We start from the raw sequence: 23308 nt of genomic DNA, 5'->3' as shown, positions 1-23308 counted from the left end.
TAAAAAAATGTGAAGATAGTGACATGAGAACATTAAGCCCATTCAGGGCACCATGGGCCTGCATAAGGAACTCTCTCCCCTCTAAAGGCAGCTCGGCATTTCTCATAGGTCTCTGACTTCCCACTCTCTGATTTCTACATTCTTTCTCTAGTGTCTGAATACAGACTTCCTCCAACAGGTTGTGTGCCCCCACAAAGGTGTACAGAACCTGGTTTATGGTGACAGGAGGTGCAGGGGCTTTAAGGCTCATTGAGGAATGTCGGGAACTCACTATACCTGAAGAATCCCAAGAGTCATGAAGTGAAATAGAGGAGACAGTTGGGGGAAATGGACCATTTTATCAAGATCTTCAGGAGGTGAGATATAAACCTTGTACAGGTGTGAGACAGAGAGTTAGAAGGACCATGCCCTGAGGTGAGATGTGTCAGGTTTCAGGATGACAGAGGGCCAAGGGAGATATCGGAGGAGCCAAGTGCTCTGGGCTAATCCCAGGCTTGAGATTCGCCTGGCTGGAGGAGTCTGAGACTACTGGTGCTACTACCTGGACAGCACACAAGTCACATAGCGGTGACAGTAATTAACACCTCACATCTCTGGGGAAAGATTAAAATTCAAGGTGACAGGTAGTCATTTAAGGAGAAAACATCTTTCTTTTTAAAGGAGAATTACAATGCCAGGGTGCCAATTTATGTAATGGTTTCATGATTTTATATCAGCATGAATGGCAGTTTTGGGAAACTTAAACCTCCATCTTTTTCTCAAAGAACTAAAATTCTCATGTTTACAACCATGGGACTGGGAGAAGGAACAAAAACAAGTGGACTCTGGCAGCCCTGCCTGTGAGAGAGGCCACAATCACCTGTAGTCTCATGAGCCTGTAATTTCTCTGCTCTCCAGGGCACATTCCCAGAAGACTCCACTGCTGGTCCAGGCTAACTCCCTGTGACCTTTCTACACAAATTCCTGTTTAGGCATCTGCTCACAAAGGGGTTTGGGACTTAGAGTTTATGAGGTTTCCCTGGAGATTCTGACATCCACCTGGTCTAAGTCCAAAGGCTCTGGATCAGGGATGAGCTGACTATGAATCCATGTCAATGACCACTGTCAGGAAGGGAGAGAGAGGCTGAGTGGACCCTCAGCAGAGTCATGACCACCTGAGAGGCATACATTCTACTTCCAGGGGCAGCAGGGATGCAACCCTTTGGTGGTCATCTCAGGTCCTTTGCTAGTGCCTCTTCTCAGGCTGTGTAGAACCCCCCTAAGATGGAGCCCACCCTAGGGTAATGACCCTGTTTGTAGTATCACTTTACTAAATATAAATGAGCTGTCCTCAATTCATTTGCTTGGGCCCCCATTCACCTGATTCTCTAATTTCCTGTAATTCAGTTATTTCACAAATTAAATTCTTATTCAGGTTCAAAGCATTTAGCAAGATGACCTCTGATTGAAACCTATTAGATCCAAATAAAGATAAACTGTACAATTAAGTATTCTCTCCTGGGCTGAGGCAATCCATCTTGACTATACTTTTAGCCCACAAATAGGTTCACACTGCCTCTCCAACCCAGCAAAGGCAGTAGCAGCCCAACAGCAAATTCAGTAATATTTCCAGCTTGTTTCTTTTAAAACAGAGCCTGACCATGACCCTCTGTAGCTAAAAATGTTTGTTTGTTTTTTTTAGGATGCTTGTGAAGTATAAATTTGAAAATCCTAAAACTGTATATTGTCAAATATGTTTCAAGTATTGAAAATTCCCTTTTTTGTATTCAATAAATGGAATGTCAATACAAATGAAACTGCCTTTAGGGATTATAAGGGAAAGGAGGGAAACTGAGTGGGGCAAAATTAGAGAGGAAGACAAACCATGAGAGACTCCTAACTCTGGGAAACAACCACAGGGCTGTGGAAGGGGAGGAGGATTGGGGGTGGGGGTAACTGGGTGATGGGCACTGAGGAGGGCACTTGATGGGATGAGCACTGGAAGTTATACTATATGTTGGCAAATTGAATTTAAATTAAAAAATAGTTAAAAAGAAGAAACTGCCTTCCTCCTTTAGTTGAATATATTCTCATGCAACAGACATGAGAACCAAGAATCACAAACATGTATCTGATTTGTAGAATTAATTATGATATGACCTTGGGGCTCCCTCTAAGCCAGGCTGTGGGCACATCTCTGTTCATCAAAATGACAGCCAGTGTGAGAACTATTCTAAGAAGGCAGTGGGAACTGGTGCAGCCACTCTGGAAAACTGTGTGGAGGTTCCTCAAAGAATTAAAAATAGACCTGCCCTATGACCCAGCAATTGCACTGTTAGGGATTTACCCCAAAGATTCAGATGCAATGAAACGCCGGGGCACCTGCACCCCGATGTTTCTAGCAGCCATGTCCACAATAGCCAAACTGTGGAAGGAGCCTCGGTGCCCATCGAAAGATGAATGGATAAAGAAGATGTGGTTTATGTATACAATGGAATATTCCTCAGCCATTAGAAACGACAAATACCCACCATTTGCTTCAACGTGGATGGAACTGGAGGGTATTATGCTGAGTGAAGTAAGTCAATCGGAGAAGGACAAACAGTGTATGTTCTCATTCATTTGGGGAATATGAATAATAGTGAAGGGGAATATAAGGGAAGGGAGAAGAAATGTGTGGGAGATATCAGAAAGGGTCACAGAACATAAAGACTTCTAACTCTGGGAAATGAACTAGGGGTGGTGGAAGGGGAGGAGGGCGGGGGGTGGGGGTGAATGGGTGACGGGCACGGAGGGGGACACTTGACGGGATGAGCACTGGGTGTTATTCTGTATGTTGGTAAATTGAACACCAATAAAAATTAATTTATAAAAAAAAAAGAAGGCAGTGGGCCTCATTCTTCTCAGTGAGTTTGCAGATATCATGATGGCCCATAATGCTGCTACATATCCTTTACTGAAGTGTGCACACCTGGACTTTTTATTCCTCAGTAATGCTGGAGATATAAGAAGCACAAGGCTTGAAAGTGTCAGAGAGTGTACAGATACTTGACCAGAATGTTCCTTCAGAACACAGCCACCTAACAATGCCCAATATGCTGGATTTTAAGTGAATCTGTGTTGGAAAGCAAGCAAGCATGAACAATTATGCAACTAGCTGAGTAAGCAACTCAGCAACTGATACCATATGGTCTCACTGAAGACATTATCTTATTGTGTCTTTAACCTTATCAGAGTATTAAAGAGAAGTCACTGAAGAAAGATTTTCAATAAACAATAAAATATATGAAGCAAGAAAAACATAGGTATAGCCATGGTTAACAGCTGAGTTTGGGTATACTTCTTCCTGAAGACATAATATTACTCTAAGCCTTTGTGAGCTGCAGTTGTGCCTGGTGATAGTGTACCTCTAAAAGAAGGCTGGAAGACAAAAGGGTAATGGATATTTTCTTCCACTCCATGACTGGGGTAACATTCTAAAAGCACAGGCCTACTTTCTGACCTCCAAAAAACATGCCTCCCCAACTGAGAGCAATAAAACATGAACATGAGAAGACTCTGAAGCTAGAATTCAAAGAATTTCCTATCAATGTATAAAGAGCAAAAGAAGTATGGAGGATAAGCCTTCTTCTGTAATATAGAACTGCAAACTAAAGACTGACAAGGAAACAGTGTGTGTATAAAGATGTGTGGTCAGTGTTCCTCTTCACACACAACCTGTTTCCTTGTCAGTCTTTGGTTTGTAATACCAATTACACAGGCCTAGAAGCACAACAGAGGAAGTTTCGTGGCCGTTTTCACACTGCTGGGGAATAAAAGAACAGACCAGAGAGACACTGAGGAAGAAGAAATAATTTAAGAAAAATATAAGGACTCAGGGCATGACTGCCTGCTCCCTGTTATCATTCTGCACTCTGAACTTTCCACAGTCCTCAAGTCAAGCTAACATCCACCCCCTGCACTGACACAGCAAACATAATTAATATCACCATTTGCAGATGAAGAGATTGAAACTGTGCTCCAAAGTCAAGCAGGGTTTCTCTGTATACTTAGGATTAATTGGTCTGTTGGTAGGGATGAGTTTTGTTGTAAAGTGAAGGGAAAGCCATACTGCAGAGGGCATGCTGCCTGTGGAGTGACAGACATGGGCATGGGTCTCAGGCCAGTGTCTAACTGCACATGGTTCTGTCTCTGAAAAGATGCTGGTGATACTGACTTCATGGGACTATGTGAGGACTAAATGAGATAATTTGGGTAAATTGTTTGGTGGGCATTGGGAACCCAGTAAATGCTAGTTCCATTCTCTTGTTCTTTCACTGAATGCACACCTTTTTTTTTTTTTGATAAAGCAAAGTAGTGTGATGACTGACATCCCTTGATACCCAGCGATTTCAGCAGATTTATGGTTTTATGCTTTAGCTGAAAGCTGTTTAAATTGATTGTTGCCAAAGCATATATCACCTCATTCATTCCAAATAGCTTATCTGCGGTAGATGCTAGGTGCACTCCAGAGAGAGGAAATGGTTGGATGAACTATTAGGCTGAGTGCAAACCAATAAGGATGGAGCATGAGGTAGCAACTTTCTCAAATCTGTTCTCCTGGTCAGAGCTGGTGAGCTGTTTTGTCCTTCTCTGAGTGTCCGTGATGTGCCATGAGGCACTCAGCACAAGCCCTTTCCGCCTGTTGTTCCTTCCTGTTCAGAATGCCCCAATGCCCACTCCAAGCCTCACACTGCCTGCTCCCCTGGCTAGCTTCAACTCATCTCTTCACATCTCACAAGTTCATTGAGGAATCCTCCGATGATCTCTCATCTAGGTCAAGCTCCATTATAACGTCACTTCAAAGCTGGTCACTCCATTTTTCCAAATAATTTACCTCAACTTGTATAATCCTCTGTTTCAGTGGTTATGTGAATCCATGACTCCTGTACCTTCTACTACTATACCTTCATCTTGATTTCACAGGCCATGTCTAGTTTCACTCCTAGCATAGTGACTGGCACAAAGAAGGTGTGTGGCCATCAGCTTCTAAAATGGCTCCAAATATCTCTTCCTCCTGGCATTCCAGCCCTTGAGGATTTTCCCGCCTTTCCTGTGGGTTGGACCTCATGGTATGCTCTGATGAACAATAGGGCAGAAGTGATGGGGTGTCACCTTCAAATTAGAGATAAAAATTTCCCTCTTACACATTCTCTCTCTCCTCACTCTTCCTTCTTCCTTTTTCCTTTCCTTCTTTCCTTCTATCCTTCTTTCCTTCCTTCCTTCCTTCCTCAATCTCTCTCTCTCTCTGGCCTCTCTCTAATAAAACCAGCTGCCCTGTGGAGAGGCTGATGTGGCAAGAACTGAGGGAGGCTCCAGCAAAGGCCAGCAAGGAACAAAGACCCTTGCTGGGTCCAACAACCAGTGAAGAATCAATTCTTGCCAGTATCCTCATCAATGGATCCCTCCCCTAACTCCAGTCAAACCTTGAGATGACTGCAGGTCTGGCCCCATTTGCTGCCTGTGAGAGATCTTGGAGCCAAGATGCCAGCCAACTGTGCCTACATTTCTGGCCATATAAACTGAAACAAGATATATGCCATTTTAAGTCACTGTTAGGGTAATAGGTTATGCGGCAATAGGGAGCTACCCATACTTAACTGTATACTCGTGACCTGATGGAGAAATACATACTGATGGACAATGTGTATTTACATCCAAGCAACAGGAGAAAAATGTGGTATTTTTCTGAGCTGTAGAAAAATAAAGTGGTCCACAAAATTCATTTCAATAAACAATTCTTCCTGAAGAAAGCATTACTAAAGAAGTCATAGGTGTTGGAGTTGAAAAGATGGAAATAATTTGTCTGGGCAGGGAGGTACTTTCAGGCAGTGGAAGAAGCATATACAAGCTAATAAGATTCTGATAGAGCAAAAGATAGTTACTGAGCAGCCACTAAGGCCAGCCACTGAGCCCTGCAAAAGCAGGACCCTACCCCTAAAGGCATGACACTAAGTACAACACACAAACCAACAGAGAAAAAGTCAACAGTGATATCCGCAAGTGTCTAACACACATCCGTAAACGGCTTTGTGATCACTCTGGAAATAGTCTCCTGCCAAGCCTGGAATGATGGCAGAAGACTGCTTGGGAGGAGGACAACATTGCAAGTTATATAGGCAAAGAGAAGAGCTGAGAGCATTCCTGGTGGAAACAATGGTACTAGCCAAGGGACAAAGTCCCGTGAGCCTTGTGGAAAGCTTGACATCCATGGCAAGGAGTTTGGAGCTGAGCCTGGAAGCACTGTTCCCATTTAAAAGATCTGAACAGATGGTCATGAGGAGTGGCCAGGAGCCCCCAGGCTGGGGAGCCTCCTACAATATCATGCCAGCAACACTTGGTGATGTGACAGCAGATGGAATGGAAGGCAAGGAGCCAGAGATGGTACCCAGGGAAGGTAAGGAGCTGTAATCACACAACCATATGAAAGAGCAATGGGAATGTCTCAAAAACTTTCCAGCAGAGGGATGACCAGCTTATTTTGCACATTCTGGGGGGTTACTTGGCAGCTATGCCAGGAAGATTAGAAAAGGAAGCGTCCAGAGTCAGAAGCACAAGAAGAGAGCAGCATTCTAGGTGAGGGATTTTCAGACAGGGTTCTATGGGCCCCCTGAGGCAGGTGGCTCTCTGAGGTGGTAGGAGGGTCCAAGCAGCATGGCTCCAGCTTCCTCTTCCTACTTGCCTCAGAGAAGTTCTGACATCTACCTATTTTATGTATTTTGATTCTATGTAAGAATTTGGGAAATAGTGTATGTGTGAGGGAATTGTACAGCTACTCTATTGAAATTGTCTAGTTCAGGTGAAAAATCAGTGAAGAATGAGGTCTTCCATCAACACTGAGAATGGGGATGCAGAACCCACCAAGGCAGTATTTTGCATCAAGCTAGGCCACCAGGAGGCTGTGTCCTCAAGAACAGACCTGGTCTTTGAGAACCTCATTCACTGAAGTAATCTGGGGCTCTCTTCCTCAGTTTTCTCTAAATAAATCAGGCACCACAAAATAAGACCTAAAATAGGAGACCTGCCTTGCATGTAGAACAGTGCTATTCCAGAGGATTTCATGCTTCTTTCATGGCTATGAAGACCTACTTGAGGACTTCTTATACCACTTTAAGGGCCAAGAGAGCTCTACCAGGGACTGCAGTGGCCTAAGTCCTTGGACTTACAGCATGTTTCCTCTTACTGTGTCTTCCTGTGGATGCAGAGATAAGTTCAGAGCTCTGGCTTCATACTGGTAGCATCACCCAGGCAGCATACCTGGCGACAAGACATATTTGAAAAGTAAAAGACACAAGATCAAAGATAATTCTGACTTTGTCCATTTCTTTTGAGTGACTGATTTTGCAAATGAATATGTTGCTAACAATATGGAAACCAAGAAGCAGAAGTTTGGATTGACAAGGATGTTAAGAATTCCGGTGAGTGAGGAGTAGTTACCAGATAGACACACAAGATCTAGGAAGAAATCAGAAATCATGTCCACAGCTTAGGCTAAAAAAACCTCACAAGATGCTCAAATCATAGTTTTCCAAACAAGGAGCACTGTGTACAGTGCATAGCATCTAACATTCTCTCTTTCAGTGCTTTTAGTCTGCCCAGCACTGCTACATAGAGAGATTTTCAGAAAAAAACAAAAGAAAACAAAACAAAACCTAAGATGCTCCTCAAATACTGGATGCTAGAAGAGTTTTCACCCACCAGTGTACCTGACAGAAACATCAGCTCCTCATAGAGAATGGGTCTTGCTGGTCAATTTCATCAAAAGAGACTTATTCAAAAAAGACTGGACAATTCCAGAAGGAGAAAGAAAGGGAAACTGAATTCACAGGGTCACTTTTTTTAAAAATCTCATGTAAATTCCTTTTAAAGGCTGAAACCTTATTGCTTTCCTCATTCAAATGTCTTTCTCAAAATCTCTAACTTGTAACTTTGAAGCCAAAAGGAAAGAAAGGAAAACAGTATTTTACTGCTTTATTTGATAATTCACTTCCTTGCATAGCTCCAAGGATGAGTCTATCTTTAGACTTCGATATTATGAAAGAGAAGGATGGGCAAATTAGAGTCTAGAAACAAAAGGTAAGTGATTGCAAATCATTGGCACAATTAATTGTTGGTAGGAAATGTTGAGTTTCTTTCAATATTATAAAATATAATTTCCCCTTTGTGTCATAGGCTCATGAAATTGTAGGGCATTTACTTTAGAAGAGATCAGAGAGGATACTGGAGGGATGCTTCTTCTCCCCAACACTGTCCCCAAGACCTTGATTTCCACTGGGGCACTTCAGTAACCTGGGGGCAGCTTCTGGGGCCAAGGTGCAACCTGCTCGCCTCCAAGGCTCAGCCATTTGTTTCATTCCATTTCTTTCCTCTTGCAGGATTTCGGGCACTCTTGGGTGGATGAAGAAAGACTAGGCAGTGTGGTTTGTGCGGACTGGAGCGTATCTCAGGATACTCCCAGCTGTGGGTGCCTGCCTGGCAGCCTGAGGGCTATGAACTCAGAAAATGGTCATGGATAAGCTGACTCCCGACCCACCTCAGACACACAGCTCCTCCTAACTGGCCTAGCTCTGCTTTGCTGCCATGAGCTGCAGGGTGACTCCAAGTGCAGGTCTGTGGGCAAGGGGCAGCTGCATCACCAAAGCAAAGACTTGGCAGAGTCAGCAGGGAAATAAGAATCAAGTTGAACAATGGGAGGAGGGCAGAAGCACAAAGGGGGAACAAAAGTATCTGAATAAGGAAGAACTTCCTGGAAAGATAAAACAAGAAGCAGATTCTTTTAGGTAAGTGGCTAAATAAGTGTAAAGGAACTCCACAATGGGAGTTTCTCAGGACTGGTCTAAGTATGACACCTATATTTAAAAACAAATTCTCTATAATTTCAAAGTTGAGTTACTTCTTACTATTTATTACATCCTTTCCACTTGAAGATTATTTTCTTATGATTGAATTTCACAAACCTGTACACATGTATTAACCCTCTTCTATGTGCACAGAATCCTGGAAAATGACAGCAAGAGACAAAAGAAGATTGTTTCCCAAGAACTGAACTCCAGGAGCAGTTAAAAATGTTAGGGCTCGCACACATATATTTAGCTATTAGGAATATGAAGAAGCATGGAGAAGGACAGGAGGCAGCTGGGGGAACCTAGGAAGAGCCCCTGCCAGGACTAGCCTGGACAGGAGGAGGATGGGCTGGGAAAAGAGAGGCTGGACAATAGCTGCTGGAGCCTAGGATCTGTGGCAGTGTGTGAACGACTGACAGCCCCCAAGCAAACAAGATGTCCCCTGTTGCCACTTGCAGTCCTAGAAGCACAGGGGATGAGCATGGTATCTGCTCCAAAGGTCAGCCTCTCTTGCTCAACTCCTTATTCTTCACAAATGAGGAAGAGAAAATATGCACACATTTTCCTCTTTCTCTGGATCTTTCCTGTTCCTTTTGCACCTGTGCTCTGCCCTTGGGAATGCCAAGCTCCAAGCACCCCCTGAATGTCCACACTGCACTGCTCACACCCCCCACATCCTGATACTGGGGAGAGCATGGTGGTCACTCCAAAGTGGGAAAGCTGTCCATATGTTTCATGAAGTTTCTACTGTCCAGGTCATTCTGCTGTCCCACCACAGGCACCTTGTGAAGCTGGCAGTGTTAAGAGTAGTCAGTTCAAGGAAAGAGGGAGAACACTGACTAAGCACCACAGCCCACTGGAATGAATGCATCTGCAATGGGAGCAGGACCAGTGAGGAGGAGGATCCTGTATTCATGGATATACCCAGTACTCATGGTACTCCTTCACCACAAAGGAAACATGCAGTTCTGAGGAGACCTTGGTATAGAATGTTATGACTCCATGAAGCCCTGAGCACCTTGCTATGTTATTCATAATATTCCAGGTGGTTTCAGGATACCTCAGGAAATTCCTGACTGCAAAATGTAAGTTACTTCCATTGTGACTGATTTGAAATGATGCTTGTGGTTATTTCTATGGAACAAAAATTATCAGATCATCAGATGCTTTAGTAGGGAAGTAATCCCTAGTCATAGCAGTGTGGCTTTCAGGAAAATGGCATTTAACTGATGTGATTTTGAATTGTGGCATTTTCCCCAAGAATCCAAATCATGTTAGTAGCTTAAACTGACTGAAATAGTATCTGTAGAGGCACACACATTCCTATCTGGTTAAGATTATCTAACACAGACATGTACCTGACCAGCATCACAGCAGGTACTGTAAGAGGCACAAGGATGAGAAAGCACCTATATAACTTCAGGGATCTTAAAGCTAGATTCAAAGGATAAAAGTGTACACTTCCAAACAATACCAGTATTTAGTGTTCCAAGCCTAGCATTGTGCAGATACTAGGGTTTATAAGTGAACAAGATGCTAAAGGTCCTGCTCTCCAGAATGTACAACCCTAAATGTTACTCCCACAATTCCATTCTCAGAGAGTTTCATCCATTCTATCATTTATCCATATCACCTCACACACCAACTGCAAGTCTGCTCTGAGTCCTATATGTGTGCTAGTCAGGGGATGACAGAAACACAAACCCATTCACTGGGGGACTTCTGAGTCACATAAGAAAGAAAGATATGAAAATAGCCGTTATCAACTATGCTGAGGTGTCCTGGCCACAGCAATTATAGGGGTGCCATAATATATGATATTCACCTTGACCTTGGGATTGAGACCTCACTCAAAGTGTGAAATGGGGTACAGTCACCAGGAGGGGTTGACACCAGTGGGTGCCCTCTTGGTGGAGGGGATGGGCTGCCATTCTCCCTTCTGTATAATACCCCTCAGCCATGGGTCATGTCCAGTGACTCATCCTGACACCCTCCTTCCCCACGTAGGAAGTCTCAGTGATGGTGAGCTGAAAACGGCTGCCAGCCTGGTCACAAGTTCCAGCTATGGGTTTTGCAGAACCAATGAACAGCTTCATTTTTGGAGTGGGGGATTCAGGAAGCACCATTCACATCTGTAGAACCAGCCTTGGCTTCAAGTTTACTTTGAAGTTTACTTTACTACTTCCATTTACTCTCTGTGGGTGAGTCTTGTGCTCTTCATTATTAAGTGGAATGATAATCCTTAACTCATAGGACTGTCCTAGAATAGTATAATAGTCTAATATAAATATGACTATAATATATAATATAAAACATAACCTAGCTAGGGGAGCAGCTATACAGAGAGGGAAGCTACAACTGCTTCCACTGAAGGAGTGACCTGTCAGTCACCCCTGCTCAGATGCTGAGTCCTGAGAAAGGGGTAAAGGTAACGGGTGAACTACAGCCTCCCTGAAGCAAGTCAGGATCACATGGATAGTGACAACCTCTTATAAATGACCAGAACCTGCAAAACATGGGGTGGGCCCTGTCCTGGTTTGCTAGGGCTGTCACAACAAAGTACCACAAACCAGGTGGCCCAAAAAACAGAAATGGGTTGTCTCACAGACAATCTGGAGGCTGGAAGCCCAAGATTATGGTGGTGTCAGAGTTGATTCCTTCTGAGGCCTAGGAGGGAGACCCTATTCCCAGCCTTTCTCCTGGCTGGTTTGCTGCCCATGTTTGGGCATTCCTTGGCTTGTAGACCCTCTACCCTCATTTTCACATGGTGTTCTCTTTATGCGCATGTGTCCAAATTTTCTTTTTATAAGAACACTACTCCTGATGGATTAATCATACTCCAATATGACCTCATCTTAACTAACTACACTTACTATGACTCTATTTCCAAATAAGGTCACATTCTAATGTACTTGGGGAAAAGACTTCAATAAGTGAATTTGAGTAGGGAGGTTGTGATGGGGAGGGGGATATAATTAAGTCCATCACAGGTCTCATTAACAATATTTATAAATGCTATCTGCTGCCTCCAGGGAACTAGGGGGCAGGGGTAAAGCTGGCCTTTCAACTCTCTGCATAGTTGGGGTACAGCATTATTTTTGAAAGATAAGCTACATAATTTACCTATTTGGAAGCTTCCTTAAGGTTTCCTCCTGAACCTACAATAAAATCCAAACATCTTACTATGACAAAGTCCCCACTGTGATCTGGCATCAAAAAGAAATCATACCTAACTCTCTCTACTCTCATATAAGGATATGTGGTCACATCCAAGTGTTTCATTTCTTTGTGTATCTGCCTGAAAATTGAAGCCATCGTGTTGTTCAGTGGTTTACGCCATAGGAATGGAAGGTGCATAAACACTGTGGCCTTTTGTGGCTTATTACAAGACAACATGTCCCATTACCTGCCTCAGTATCCAGCACATAGTGGGTGCTTAGTAATATTTATTGGATTAATGAAGTCCACTAGCCTGTAAGTCACCCTTGACTTCTCCCATTCTTAATGCCTATGTGAGATCAATTGTCACGTCTGGAAATCTGTATTTCTCAAATCCACACTCACCTCTATATCCACCATGGCTATTCAGGTTCAGGACTCATATTCCTCCCCTTGAACTTGCACAGCAATCCTCGGATATTTCCCTAACTCAGTCTTGCCAGTTCTTGCTCCACAATGCTACAGGAGAGACTTCTCTGAAAGATACGTATTACCAACCATCCTTAGGAGCCAATAATTGTACCTAAGCATCTGTAACAACAGCTCAGCACTACACACCTGTCCTTTTAGTCACACCACAGGTGCAAAATAAGGCCACAGCAAACTGAATGCTGTTTCTTGCCTCTAGGAAGCTGCACCTATGTGAGGGCTGGTGGGCACTTCATCAAAGTGAGAGATGAGAATTTCTTCAGATTCTTTAATGGTGAGCCCCAATTCAATGGCTCACCCTTTCCAAAAATGTTTTTTATATGGGACATAAAGAAGGCACTCTTTTCAGAGGTACATCATGTAGCCCATATCATGGAGAATGGGGGATATCAATCGTGAAATATGCCATAGAAATGGAAAAGGTCAGGATGAGAAAAAAATATGAAGCTATTTATACACTTGAAGGAATCTGTGTGCAAGATCAACACTAACAAAAGAGAGATGCTTTATTATCATTACAGATATCTTACTGTTCCTAAGTCACTGAAAAGTTCACATCTATGCATATGAATGCCCCCATCCTACCAGGTAGTATCTCTAATAACATTTCATATAAAATGGTGGAAACTTCCAAGACACAAGAGGAAAAAGAAAACAAGACAGGTAAGTTTAAAATGCATTCATTTTACATTTAAGACATGCCTGTTAGAATAGCTCATGCTGGTTTCCTGTTTACTCTAAAGAGTGAGTGGTTGCTCTACCATCTTCTAGATGGACAGCCTTGGAGATATGACACAAGGGTTCTAAACTTTAGTTCCATTAGCCATAAGCTTGGGTGATGATATCAAGGTCCTCCAGAGGTTTACTGTCAGGATGAATTTCTTACAACAGTGGAAGCAATGGAAAAGTGTTATTACCTAATATTATTAGAAAAAGAGAGGTTAATGTATCAACTAATAAAATCGTAACCTAATGACCTGGCAAAGCATATGGTATGAAGGATGTTTATGTGTTTACACATAAAGATATACTAATGGGTATGTATATGGAGAAGCAGAGGGTCAAAATGATTTTTGTCCTTTTATTCATTTGACACATACTTACTAGGGCATGTGGGCTGAATGCTAATGAATCAAAAAGAGATGTGGGTGGTGGCTCAAGGGCTCATAGTCAAGTGGCACCTGCTGCAGAATGAGTCTTGCTGGATCTCAGGTTGAAAAAGCCTTTAAAAGTCATTTTCTTTCTCAATCCTGGAGATTGTTTTCTAAGTCCCAGAAATCATTGTCATTTACACTGTGTGGCTCATCCAGTGTATTTTTTTAGGTTTTACTTATTTAAGTGATTTCTACATCCAACATGGGATTCTAACTCATGACCCAGAGATCAAGATTCACATCTCTTCTGGCTAAGCCACCACGCTCCCGTCCTCCAGTATATTCTATTGATTTATTTAATAATGTGTATATTTTACATATTATTATTCCTATTCTTGTTAGCTTGGAAGTAGCTTTCTGTCCTGTGATAAACCATGTCTCAAATACACAAGCTTTATGTGTGAAAGTATTATTTTTCACTTCTTACGAGAATATTACAACTATCTATTAAGACCATCCTCCTAAATAACCTATACCAGACAAGTGCTTTGGTCCTCTAAAGCTAATATCGCTATGAAGAAAAAAATCATTAACACCCTCTAGGATTTCTTTGAGAGTCATTACATAGGGAAAATCTGGATGTACTGGTCTCTAGAAAACTCCCTCTTTTTCACTAATCTGAAGGCATTCAGGGATGTCAGTAAAGCAAGAAAACAATCCTAAAATAATGTTTTATTAGGGCTTTACTCTCAGCCCCAAATAGCTTCCTTGTTGATTATTATAAATGAAACTTTGGGGATGTCTGGGTGGCTCAGGAGTTGAACATCTGCCTTTGGCCCAGGGTGTGATCCTGGAGTCCTGGGATTGAGTCCCACATCAGCTCCCTGCAGGGAGCCTGCTTCTCCCTCTGCCTATGTCTCTGCCTCTCTCTGTGTCTCTCATGAATAACGAAAATCTTTAAAAAAACTGACGATGGGGATCAAAATATAGATGCAAAACTGCTATGAACCATAAGCAGGATAAATGCAAAGAAAACCAAAACACTGGGGCACCACAGCCTTAGCTTCCTTTGGACTTTCCTGACCTTAGATGCTTCAGAAAAGTTTTATGAAACAATTGGCATCCTGTAGTAATACAGACATTTCTGTAATGGAATTAACCTCCCTCCCTCCTGGGCTTCCCTGATTCCACGAGGTTGCCTGACATCTCTTCTTAAAATTGCAGCCAAAAGTGAGAAAAAATGGGATGAGGTTCAGAGACATCTCAGCAAGCTTCACAGGCCCATGTTGTCCCCTTCCTCTCCTGGCTGCATGTCTTCCTACAAGTTTTATATTTTTAGGCCACAGAGCACATTCTTGTGGTGTTCAACTTGTCCTCAAGACCTGTACAGCTGCCCCCTTAATTTCTGGGTAACACATTGTCACAAACAGTTATTACAGTCACATCCATTGACTCAATCACTACATGTGTTAGATTTCCTCATTTCCTCAGATGACTTAGAACCAGTTCTTTTAAAAACAAAGGCAAAAAAAAAAAAAAAGGCAAAGAAGCCAGTCTGAGAGGGCTTCATACTCTACGATTTCAACTGTATGACTTTCTGGAAAAGGCAAACCACAGAGACAGTAAAAGACTTGGCAGTTGCTGGGTTTAGAGCATAGGGATGCAGATAGAACACAAAGGATTTTTAGGCAGTGAAAACATTTTATGTGATACAACAATGGTGGATACATGTCATCATACACTTGGGAAAAAACCATAGGATATACAACACCAAAAGTGAACCATAATATAAACTATAGACTTCAGTTAATAATAATAGTAATGTATCAACATTATTTCATCTATTGTAACAAATGTACCATACTAATGAGAGATGTTAATGATAGAAGGGGTGTGTGGGTGTGTGTAGAAGCATATAGAAACTCTGTGATTTCTGTCCAGTTTTTCTGTAAATTTAAAATTATACTACGTGACGTGAGTCAGAGAATGACAAATGCCATACAATATTACTTATACATGAAGTCTAAAGAAACTGAAATCATAGAAACAGAAAGTAGAATAGTGGCTGTCAGGGGCTGGGAGTGGGGGAAATGGAGAGATGTTGGTCAAAGGTACAAACCTGCAGCATCGAGATGAATAAGTTCTGGGAATCTAACATACAGCATGGTGATTATAGTTAGTAATATTATATACTTGAAAGTTGCTAAGATCTTAAGAGTTCTCATCACAAAAAAGGAGGAGTAACTATGTGGGGTGATAGAGGTGTTAACTGACATTATCGTGGTAATCATTTTGCAATATACATATATCCAATTGCCAAGTTGTAAACCGTAAACTTATACACTGTTATGTATCACTTCTATGTCAAAAAAGCTTGGAAAATATTTTTAAAGTTCCTCTAAAAAAATGAACTCTATTAATTATTTTTTAAAAAAGGAAAACAATTTTAACATTACACTCACTCTGAGCCCTTATCAACTCAACTTCCTAGTTAAAGTTTAACTTCCCAGTTAAAGCTTCCCAGTTAAAAAAAAAAAAGCTGAAGCTCTGTAGTTGCTGTATTTTAATAGTGGTTACAGAAGTGCAGGTGGTCATAGCTGGAACCACTGCTCTGAGATTTCCACCTTCGTGAGCTTCACATACTCACTACAAACACAGTACTTGGAAAAGCGCAGGATCTTCTCTGCCATGGCCTTGTGAAGGTGATAGAAGATGAGGTTGATAACACAAAGTAGGTACAAAGTATGAGTTTTCTTTGTTCCTTTCCTAAAAAGTTGCTTATGGTGAACACTCTCAAAAATAAATGTGTAAGCTCTCCTGATTTGCAGAGTCCCAGTCTTGAAATAAACCCTGCACAATTTTGATTAAGAATTGTACACATTTAGATATGCTGTAGTGACAAAGACACGGAATGCGATTAAAGATTGTAAAAACTGGGGATCCCTGGGTGGCTCAGAGGTTTAGCATCTGCCTTCAGTCCAAGGCCTGGTCCGAGGCCCGAGATTGAGTCCCACATCAGGCTCCCTGTGTGGAGCCTGCTTCTCCCTCTGCCTGCTTCTCCCTCTCTCTGTGTGTGTATCTCTCATGAATAAATAAATAAAATCTTTTTTTAAAAAAAGATTGTAAAAACAGATTCTCCTCAACCTGTGTGAACCAATTCTAATATCCTCAATAACTAGAAAAAGCATAAACAACTCCAGCATAAACAAGACGAGAATCAGTCTATTAAACAATAAATAGATTGAAATGCAACTTCATTTTTATTTAGCAGAGAGAATATCTGAAACTGAATCTTCAGTATTAATATTAATAAAAGAAACAGAAAAGTGGGAGGAAGGAGAGGGAAAAGAAGTAGAATTAGTTTTTTCTCTCTTTCCTTGATTGTTAAAAGAATATTTGGTGAGGGAGAGCCATAATTTTGCCAGGCTTTAGCATTGCAATCAACCCCCCCCCAAAAAAAATTACATCCTTAAATTCCACACACATCTCTAAATTGTACTTTTTCCTGCATAATATATTCTTTAATTTGATTGTTTTGGTCTCTCTCATATTCTTTTTATTTGTATTGCTGACGCAATTCCCAATACCCACTTATACCATCAGCTCTTTACTTTTAAACTGCTTTTACTTTTCATGAGGTCCACTTTGAAGCACTTTACATTCTTTGTAAACTGCATTGTTTGGTGTTTTAGATAGAGTGGATATATATGATGCGTTCAGCAGTGTGAAAAGAACTCCTTTATCATTTTGACTTCCAAGCAGAATTTTGAAATTTGGAGCTCAAAGGTTAGAAATACTCATCCTTCAAGAAGCAGCTGTATAAACAGGATTTCTGGGCAGTGAAACTATTCTGTATGATTCTATAATGGTGGATACATCTTCACACATTTGTTCAAATCCATAGATGTACACCACCAAGAGTGAAACCTAATGTAAACTAGGATGCCTGAGTGATAAAGAAGTCAATATAGGTTCACTGAATGTAACAAATGTACCACTGTGGTTGAGGAGGGTGGTGTTCATAAAGGGTAAGGCTGTACCTGTGCAAAGGCAGGAGATATATGGAAAATCTCTGTACCTTCCTCTCAATTTTGTTATGAACCTAAAACTGCTCTTAAAAATAAGTCTTTTTTAAAAATAAACATTTAAGTTTTCTAAAAAAGCAATTAGGAGCCCCTGATTCACAAGCCTCCTGAAACATCCCACAGGGCAATGGAATCTTCCCTCTTTTGAGACACAGGAATCTCTTTGCTCTGACACCTGTATACCATGATGGTTTGTTTATGAATCTAGACTTGCTCTTCCCACTCATTTTTGTGGTAACCTACATCCAGAACTCTGCATGATACACAGTAGTCATATGTCAAATGTTAACTGAATGAACAAAGATGGAAATAGAAAAATTCACCCCAGAGAACATAGGAATTGAATATTTAAATGTATCTGTGTATACCTAGATTGATTGATCTATCTACCTATCTATAAAACAAGCCTTTGTCTATCTATTTATCTACCTATTATCTATCACCTATCAATACTTTGTGAACACTTTATGCTTTGCTTGGTTAACATAAGTTAATAGTACATTAATATTTCTCTTGGAAGCAGACAAGGGGACAGTCCAGACAATTCTAGCTTTAGCTCTGCTGATAACAGACTATAAACATGTCGCTATTTCCAGAGCAATGCATTTCCTATCATTCACCTTGCCCATGGTTGCCTAGACACTTGCCTCACTTTCACAAATAAAAGGCAACCAACATTTATTGGCCTATCCTTTCAATGCAGTAAAGATAACTCCTAAAAAGAAAAAAAAATTGGACCAAATGAATTTTCAAGATATTCAGGCAATTTTTTTTTAATGGGAGGTTAACTGGAAAAGCTTTCTACTCAATCTCACTTTTTAAAAATCTAACAGCAGTATTTTGGTGTCTGCCACAAAACATTTATGATTTTGATGTTTATATATTTTTCTCAGATAATGGAGGTCTTACAAAACCTCAGACCATTTTAAGATCATTCACCCCTCTTGATGAAGGGGTCAGAGTAAATTATTTTAAATAATGATTTTAGGGGATCCCTGGGTGGCTCAACGGTTTAGCTCCTGCCTTCAGCCCAGGGCGTGATTCTGGAGTCCTGAGATCGAGTCCCACATCAGTCTCCCTGCATGGAGTCTACTTCTCCCTCTGCCTGTGTCTCTGCCTCTCGCTTTCTCTGTGTTTCTCATGAATAAATTAAAAAAGTATTTAAAAATAAATAAATAAATAAATAAATAAATAAATAAATATTTTAAAGCATTGTCAGTTCTATGCTATGTAGTTGTTCTCGTTCTCTCTCTCTCTCTCTCTCTCTAAAAGGGAAGAAGGGGGTCTGAAGAGAGATCTTGCTGCATATGAACAATCTTACAAAATTTGACCTACATATATCTTAGATGGAAGTGGGTCTACACACATCCTAAATGCCCACGTCTGCCTAAGGATGAAGCCCAACTCTTCCTAAAGGCTTCAAGGCCTGAGTCCCAGGCAGGTCCAAGTGCTGTCTAGCTGCACCCCACTCCCTTGGCTTTTCAAACAGCACTCCAGCCCCTCAACCCCCAATCAGGTCACACACCTGTCTTCCTGCATTTTACTGAGGACTTCCTCATGTTGCCCCACTGGGAAAACACCCATCTATCGATCAAGTTTCAGATTGAGACCTCATCAGAGAAATCTATTCCAAATGTTGCCAGCTCTGCCAATAGGGTGCCTGCCCATGAGCAGAGTCCTTATCAATCTGTGGGTGATTGTCACTTAGCCTCCTTCTCTGAAGCTTATGACTTCCAGGCAGAAATTTCTATCAATTCCAATAGCAAAGCTTAATTCCCGGCAGAGAGTAGATCTCAAAGTTATAGGAGTTCACAAAAATTCCTAAGACATATGAATGCAAGCCCCTGTTTCTAAAATAATTTCGTAAGTATATCTCTATGGAGACACTCCTTTTTTAGTGTCAGATATGAGTTAGTGTTAGACATGAAGGTGACGAATAATGTGGAACTAATATAAGAAAATAAAACTCCAGAATGAGAAACAAATGAACTAAGAAGTGATTACAGTCTTTATGTGGTCAACTGAATAATTATTTATCAAGGAAAGGGAATATTACACTTAAAATTTACATTTTACAATCCACAACCCATAGGCTGTGTGATGTGAATTCTCTTTTACTCACCTCTTTTGCCAGTGTCCAACCCCCAATTTATGGATGACGTGTTGTTTTTTTTTAAATGACTCACCCATAAATATAATTCTACCCCTACATGGAAAACTTTATATCATCAGAGAAAAGATGAACACTTTTAATATCTGGCGATGAAAAGAACTGATTTTGCTACTAATTCTGGAGGGATTATTTCCATCTACAGAATATTGCAATGAAAAGACAGCATCTAAATCAGCATTCTGCAATTCCCCACCCTTAGCCTCATCCCCTCACCAAACCCAGGAGCCAGTGAACAGCAGTAAAGTATGAAATACAAAGAAGACCCCCAGCAGAGCTCTTGCCATCACTAGGTCAACAAAGGTCAATGTGCGCTCATGGAACCCTGTCCACTCCATTCAGGGAGCCCCACCCCGGCCTGGAGCACCTCACCTCAGGGCACACTTTTAAACTAATGTATTCTAGCATTCCAATACTTTCCTCACAGCTAAGCACTTTTTACAGGGAAAGCCTTCTTTCACATCACAATTACTTCTGGAGCTCATTTTGCCTCTAAATCTGTGATAATACCCTAATCAGGAAAATCACATACTTGATGCCAGACTTTCTCTTGTAAATAAATAAATAAACAAACAAACAAACAAATAAATAAATAAATAAATAAATAAATAAATAGTTTATTTACCCCCTGAGTTCAAATTGAAGAGCAAAGTATAAGCTGGGTAATCTCAGATTCTTTCCTAAGAAACAAAAAGAGGCAAGTCTTTGGGGTCTTGAAAAACTGAACCAAAAGTCAAAAAGCTGTCATTTATATTTATCCCTAATATTAATGAAATCAAATATAGTCAATGACTGCATAATTGCAAATAATCTCATCTGAAGATCCATGTGCAGTAAATAACGTGTGTGGAGAAGGTGGGGGATGAGATGCCTTTTAAACACAAGAGCCATGTCTCACTACTATGGCCACAAACTCCACTACTTGATTTTTAAAAATTTTAAAAACCATTTTCAATATTTAAACTACCCATCAATGCTATAGATTTAAGAAGTCAATTGTGAGTTTAAACCTGCATGATAAATTTCGAACAGAAACTCACAGCTAGAATGTAAGTAAGAACTGCTGCAAGGGTCTTCAGATCAGAAAAGAAAAGAGCTTCTTACCATGTTTATTGATGACACAGGGCCAATGCTGTTAACATAGATGTCAACGTCAATTACGGTCGGTTTTACTGTGGAGAAAAATACATGTGCGTTAACACTTTGTGCCAGAGTGGCCGAGGAAAGTATTCGACTTCCTTTGACTCGTGCACCAACCCCTCACAGATATGTAGAAAAGGGGTGGATATTTCTTTTGGATTTGCCTTGCAGTTGCAATTAAAACCCTGCTTGTCTTCCTTTTAAAAATTCTCAAAGGAAAAAAAATTCTCAAAGGACAAGAGATTCTTACTTGTATTTAACAAATTCTTGGAAAACAGGGCATTTATACACTGCATGTTGCCAGGAATAGATCACTGTAAAGATATTCTGCAATATTTGTTAAGCTGATTATATGGCAAAGAAAATATAAGACAATAAATATAAAATGACTAAAGACACTGCACAAGATCCTTGATGCCAGGGTTTTCTATAAAGTCAAACCCCAGTTACGAGTAATATCAAAGATGGCTCCAGTTCCTTATCCGTCACCTGACCGCATAACTAATTGTTCTAAAGCAAAGTGACTCAAAGCCAAGATCTGGAGAGTGCCTACATAAGAGAAGAATAAGGAATACTGATTATTGTCATTGTGAAACCTGAAGACACATACATATCACAGATTTAAAATCCTGTAACTCAAAAATGAATAACATTTTAGTAAGTTAAAGAATTACAGTTTCAACCATGAGGGCATAGAATTTATAGACGAGAGATTGTAATCCAACATTGTGCATCAAAGATAAAATTGGTTCATTTCCTTGTAAAGAAAATCAGTTTCTCTTTCCTTAGCAAGTACCAATAATGAGACTGCAGAGCCGGCCAACCTCTGAGTCAGGGTTCATGCCCTCTGAAAAGAAGGAGGTTCCCTTTCCTCTGCCCTTAGCAATTGATAAAGGGAATGACAGCACTGATTTCAGAATATTTCTTCCCTAGAGAAACACAAACAAGACTCTGAACCTTTGCACATGAAACAAGTCATTTCTACAGCTACAAGAGTGTTTGTATCCTCAACTATTTCAATAACTTACTCCAGTTTTACTAAATAATCATGCACAAATGGACTTCTGCACTCTACTTTTGGAATTATGAGTAGCACTTCTGAGCTCACAATCTCATTAATTGCATATCCAGCAGTCTGTAGCCCAAGCCACGTTTTCCACACCTCCATGAAAATGAAAACAATGATTATGAGTTTGAGCCAACTACTCTAACATCTGTCAGGGCAATCAAGTCATATTGGCTTCAAAGAGCTGTTGGCATTTCGGGAAACACCCCAACACAATTCTATGTGTTATGTATATAGTGCTTACATTTCATAAAAGGACTGTTCTTCATTTTAGACAGATTTGTTAACTACTATGAATAGTATCATTTTTCTTCAGCTTCACTGGATTCAGCAAGTTTTCTGTTTCTAGACACCACAAAGCCTTTGGTGATATCATTCAAGAGCCTGTGTTAAGTCAGTCAATTGACAACCTACTTTTTGCAAGAGACTTTTCTCGTTGTTTTATGGTATTAAAGTTTAGGCTTCCAGAGCGTTTAATCTCATGAAATTAAAAAAGACCTACACACATAAAGCCTTAACTTGAAGTGGGAAGTGACAAATGAATATTAAGTGCAAAAGTACATTGAAGGTCTTAAGGGATAACAGTTTGGAATAAACACACACACACACACACACACACATATATGGATGTATACATGTGCACCCAAAATCAGGGGGAAATTAACTGTTTTAAGCAAATGCTCTTTTAAGCAACATCATGCTAAAGTAAAAGGAGCTTTTAAGAAAGTGACGGTGGCACCCAGGAAAGAGACTGACCCACAGGTGGTTCAAGGCTTATAATTCAAAGACTCATGGCCCTGACAAATGATCTTTGACAAGGGAGCCAAGATCATTCAAATGGGAAAGGGACAGTCTCCCAACAAATGGTGTTGGGTAGACTGGATATCCGCATGCAAAAGAATGATGTTAGACCCTTACTTCATGCTATATAGAAAAATTAACTTAAAATGGATCAAAGACCTAAAGGTAAAATCGGAAACTACAAAACTCTTAGAAGAGAACATTGGGGAAAAGCTTCATGACATTGGAGTTGGCAATTATGTCTTGCATATGACACCAAAAGCACAGGCAACAAAAATAAATACATTAGATTACATCAAAATGTAAAACTTCTGCGTATCAGACACAGTCAATAGAGTGCAAAGGCAACCTCCAGAATGGGAGGGAACATATGCAATTCACATATCTGATATGTGGTTAATTTACAACATAGAAAGAACTCCTGCAACTTAACAACAAATAAG

At 40.7% G+C, this 23308-nt stretch overlaps 1 protein-coding gene across 1 annotated transcript in view; it reads right to left on the bottom strand.

Moving 5' to 3' along the window:
• GABRG3 (gamma-aminobutyric acid type A receptor subunit gamma3) overlaps positions 1 to 23308 on the bottom strand; it is a 659970-nt gene that overhangs the window by 603824 nt on the left and 32838 nt on the right. The window contains exon 3 of the mRNA XM_055326791.1: positions 20963 to 21030. Coding sequence (XP_055182766.1) covers positions 20963 to 21030 — 68 coding nt within the window. The remainder of the gene's footprint in view (positions 1 to 20962; positions 21031 to 23308) is intronic.

This window comes from Nyctereutes procyonoides, unplaced genomic scaffold (assembly GCF_905146905.1).
Source record: "Nyctereutes procyonoides isolate TBG_1078 unplaced genomic scaffold, NYPRO_anot_genome, whole genome shotgun sequence".
NCBI lineage: Eukaryota > Metazoa > Chordata > Mammalia > Carnivora > Canidae > Nyctereutes > Nyctereutes procyonoides.
Note: the sequence above shows the minus strand (reverse complement) of the source record. Positions and strands in the feature narration are given on the sequence as shown.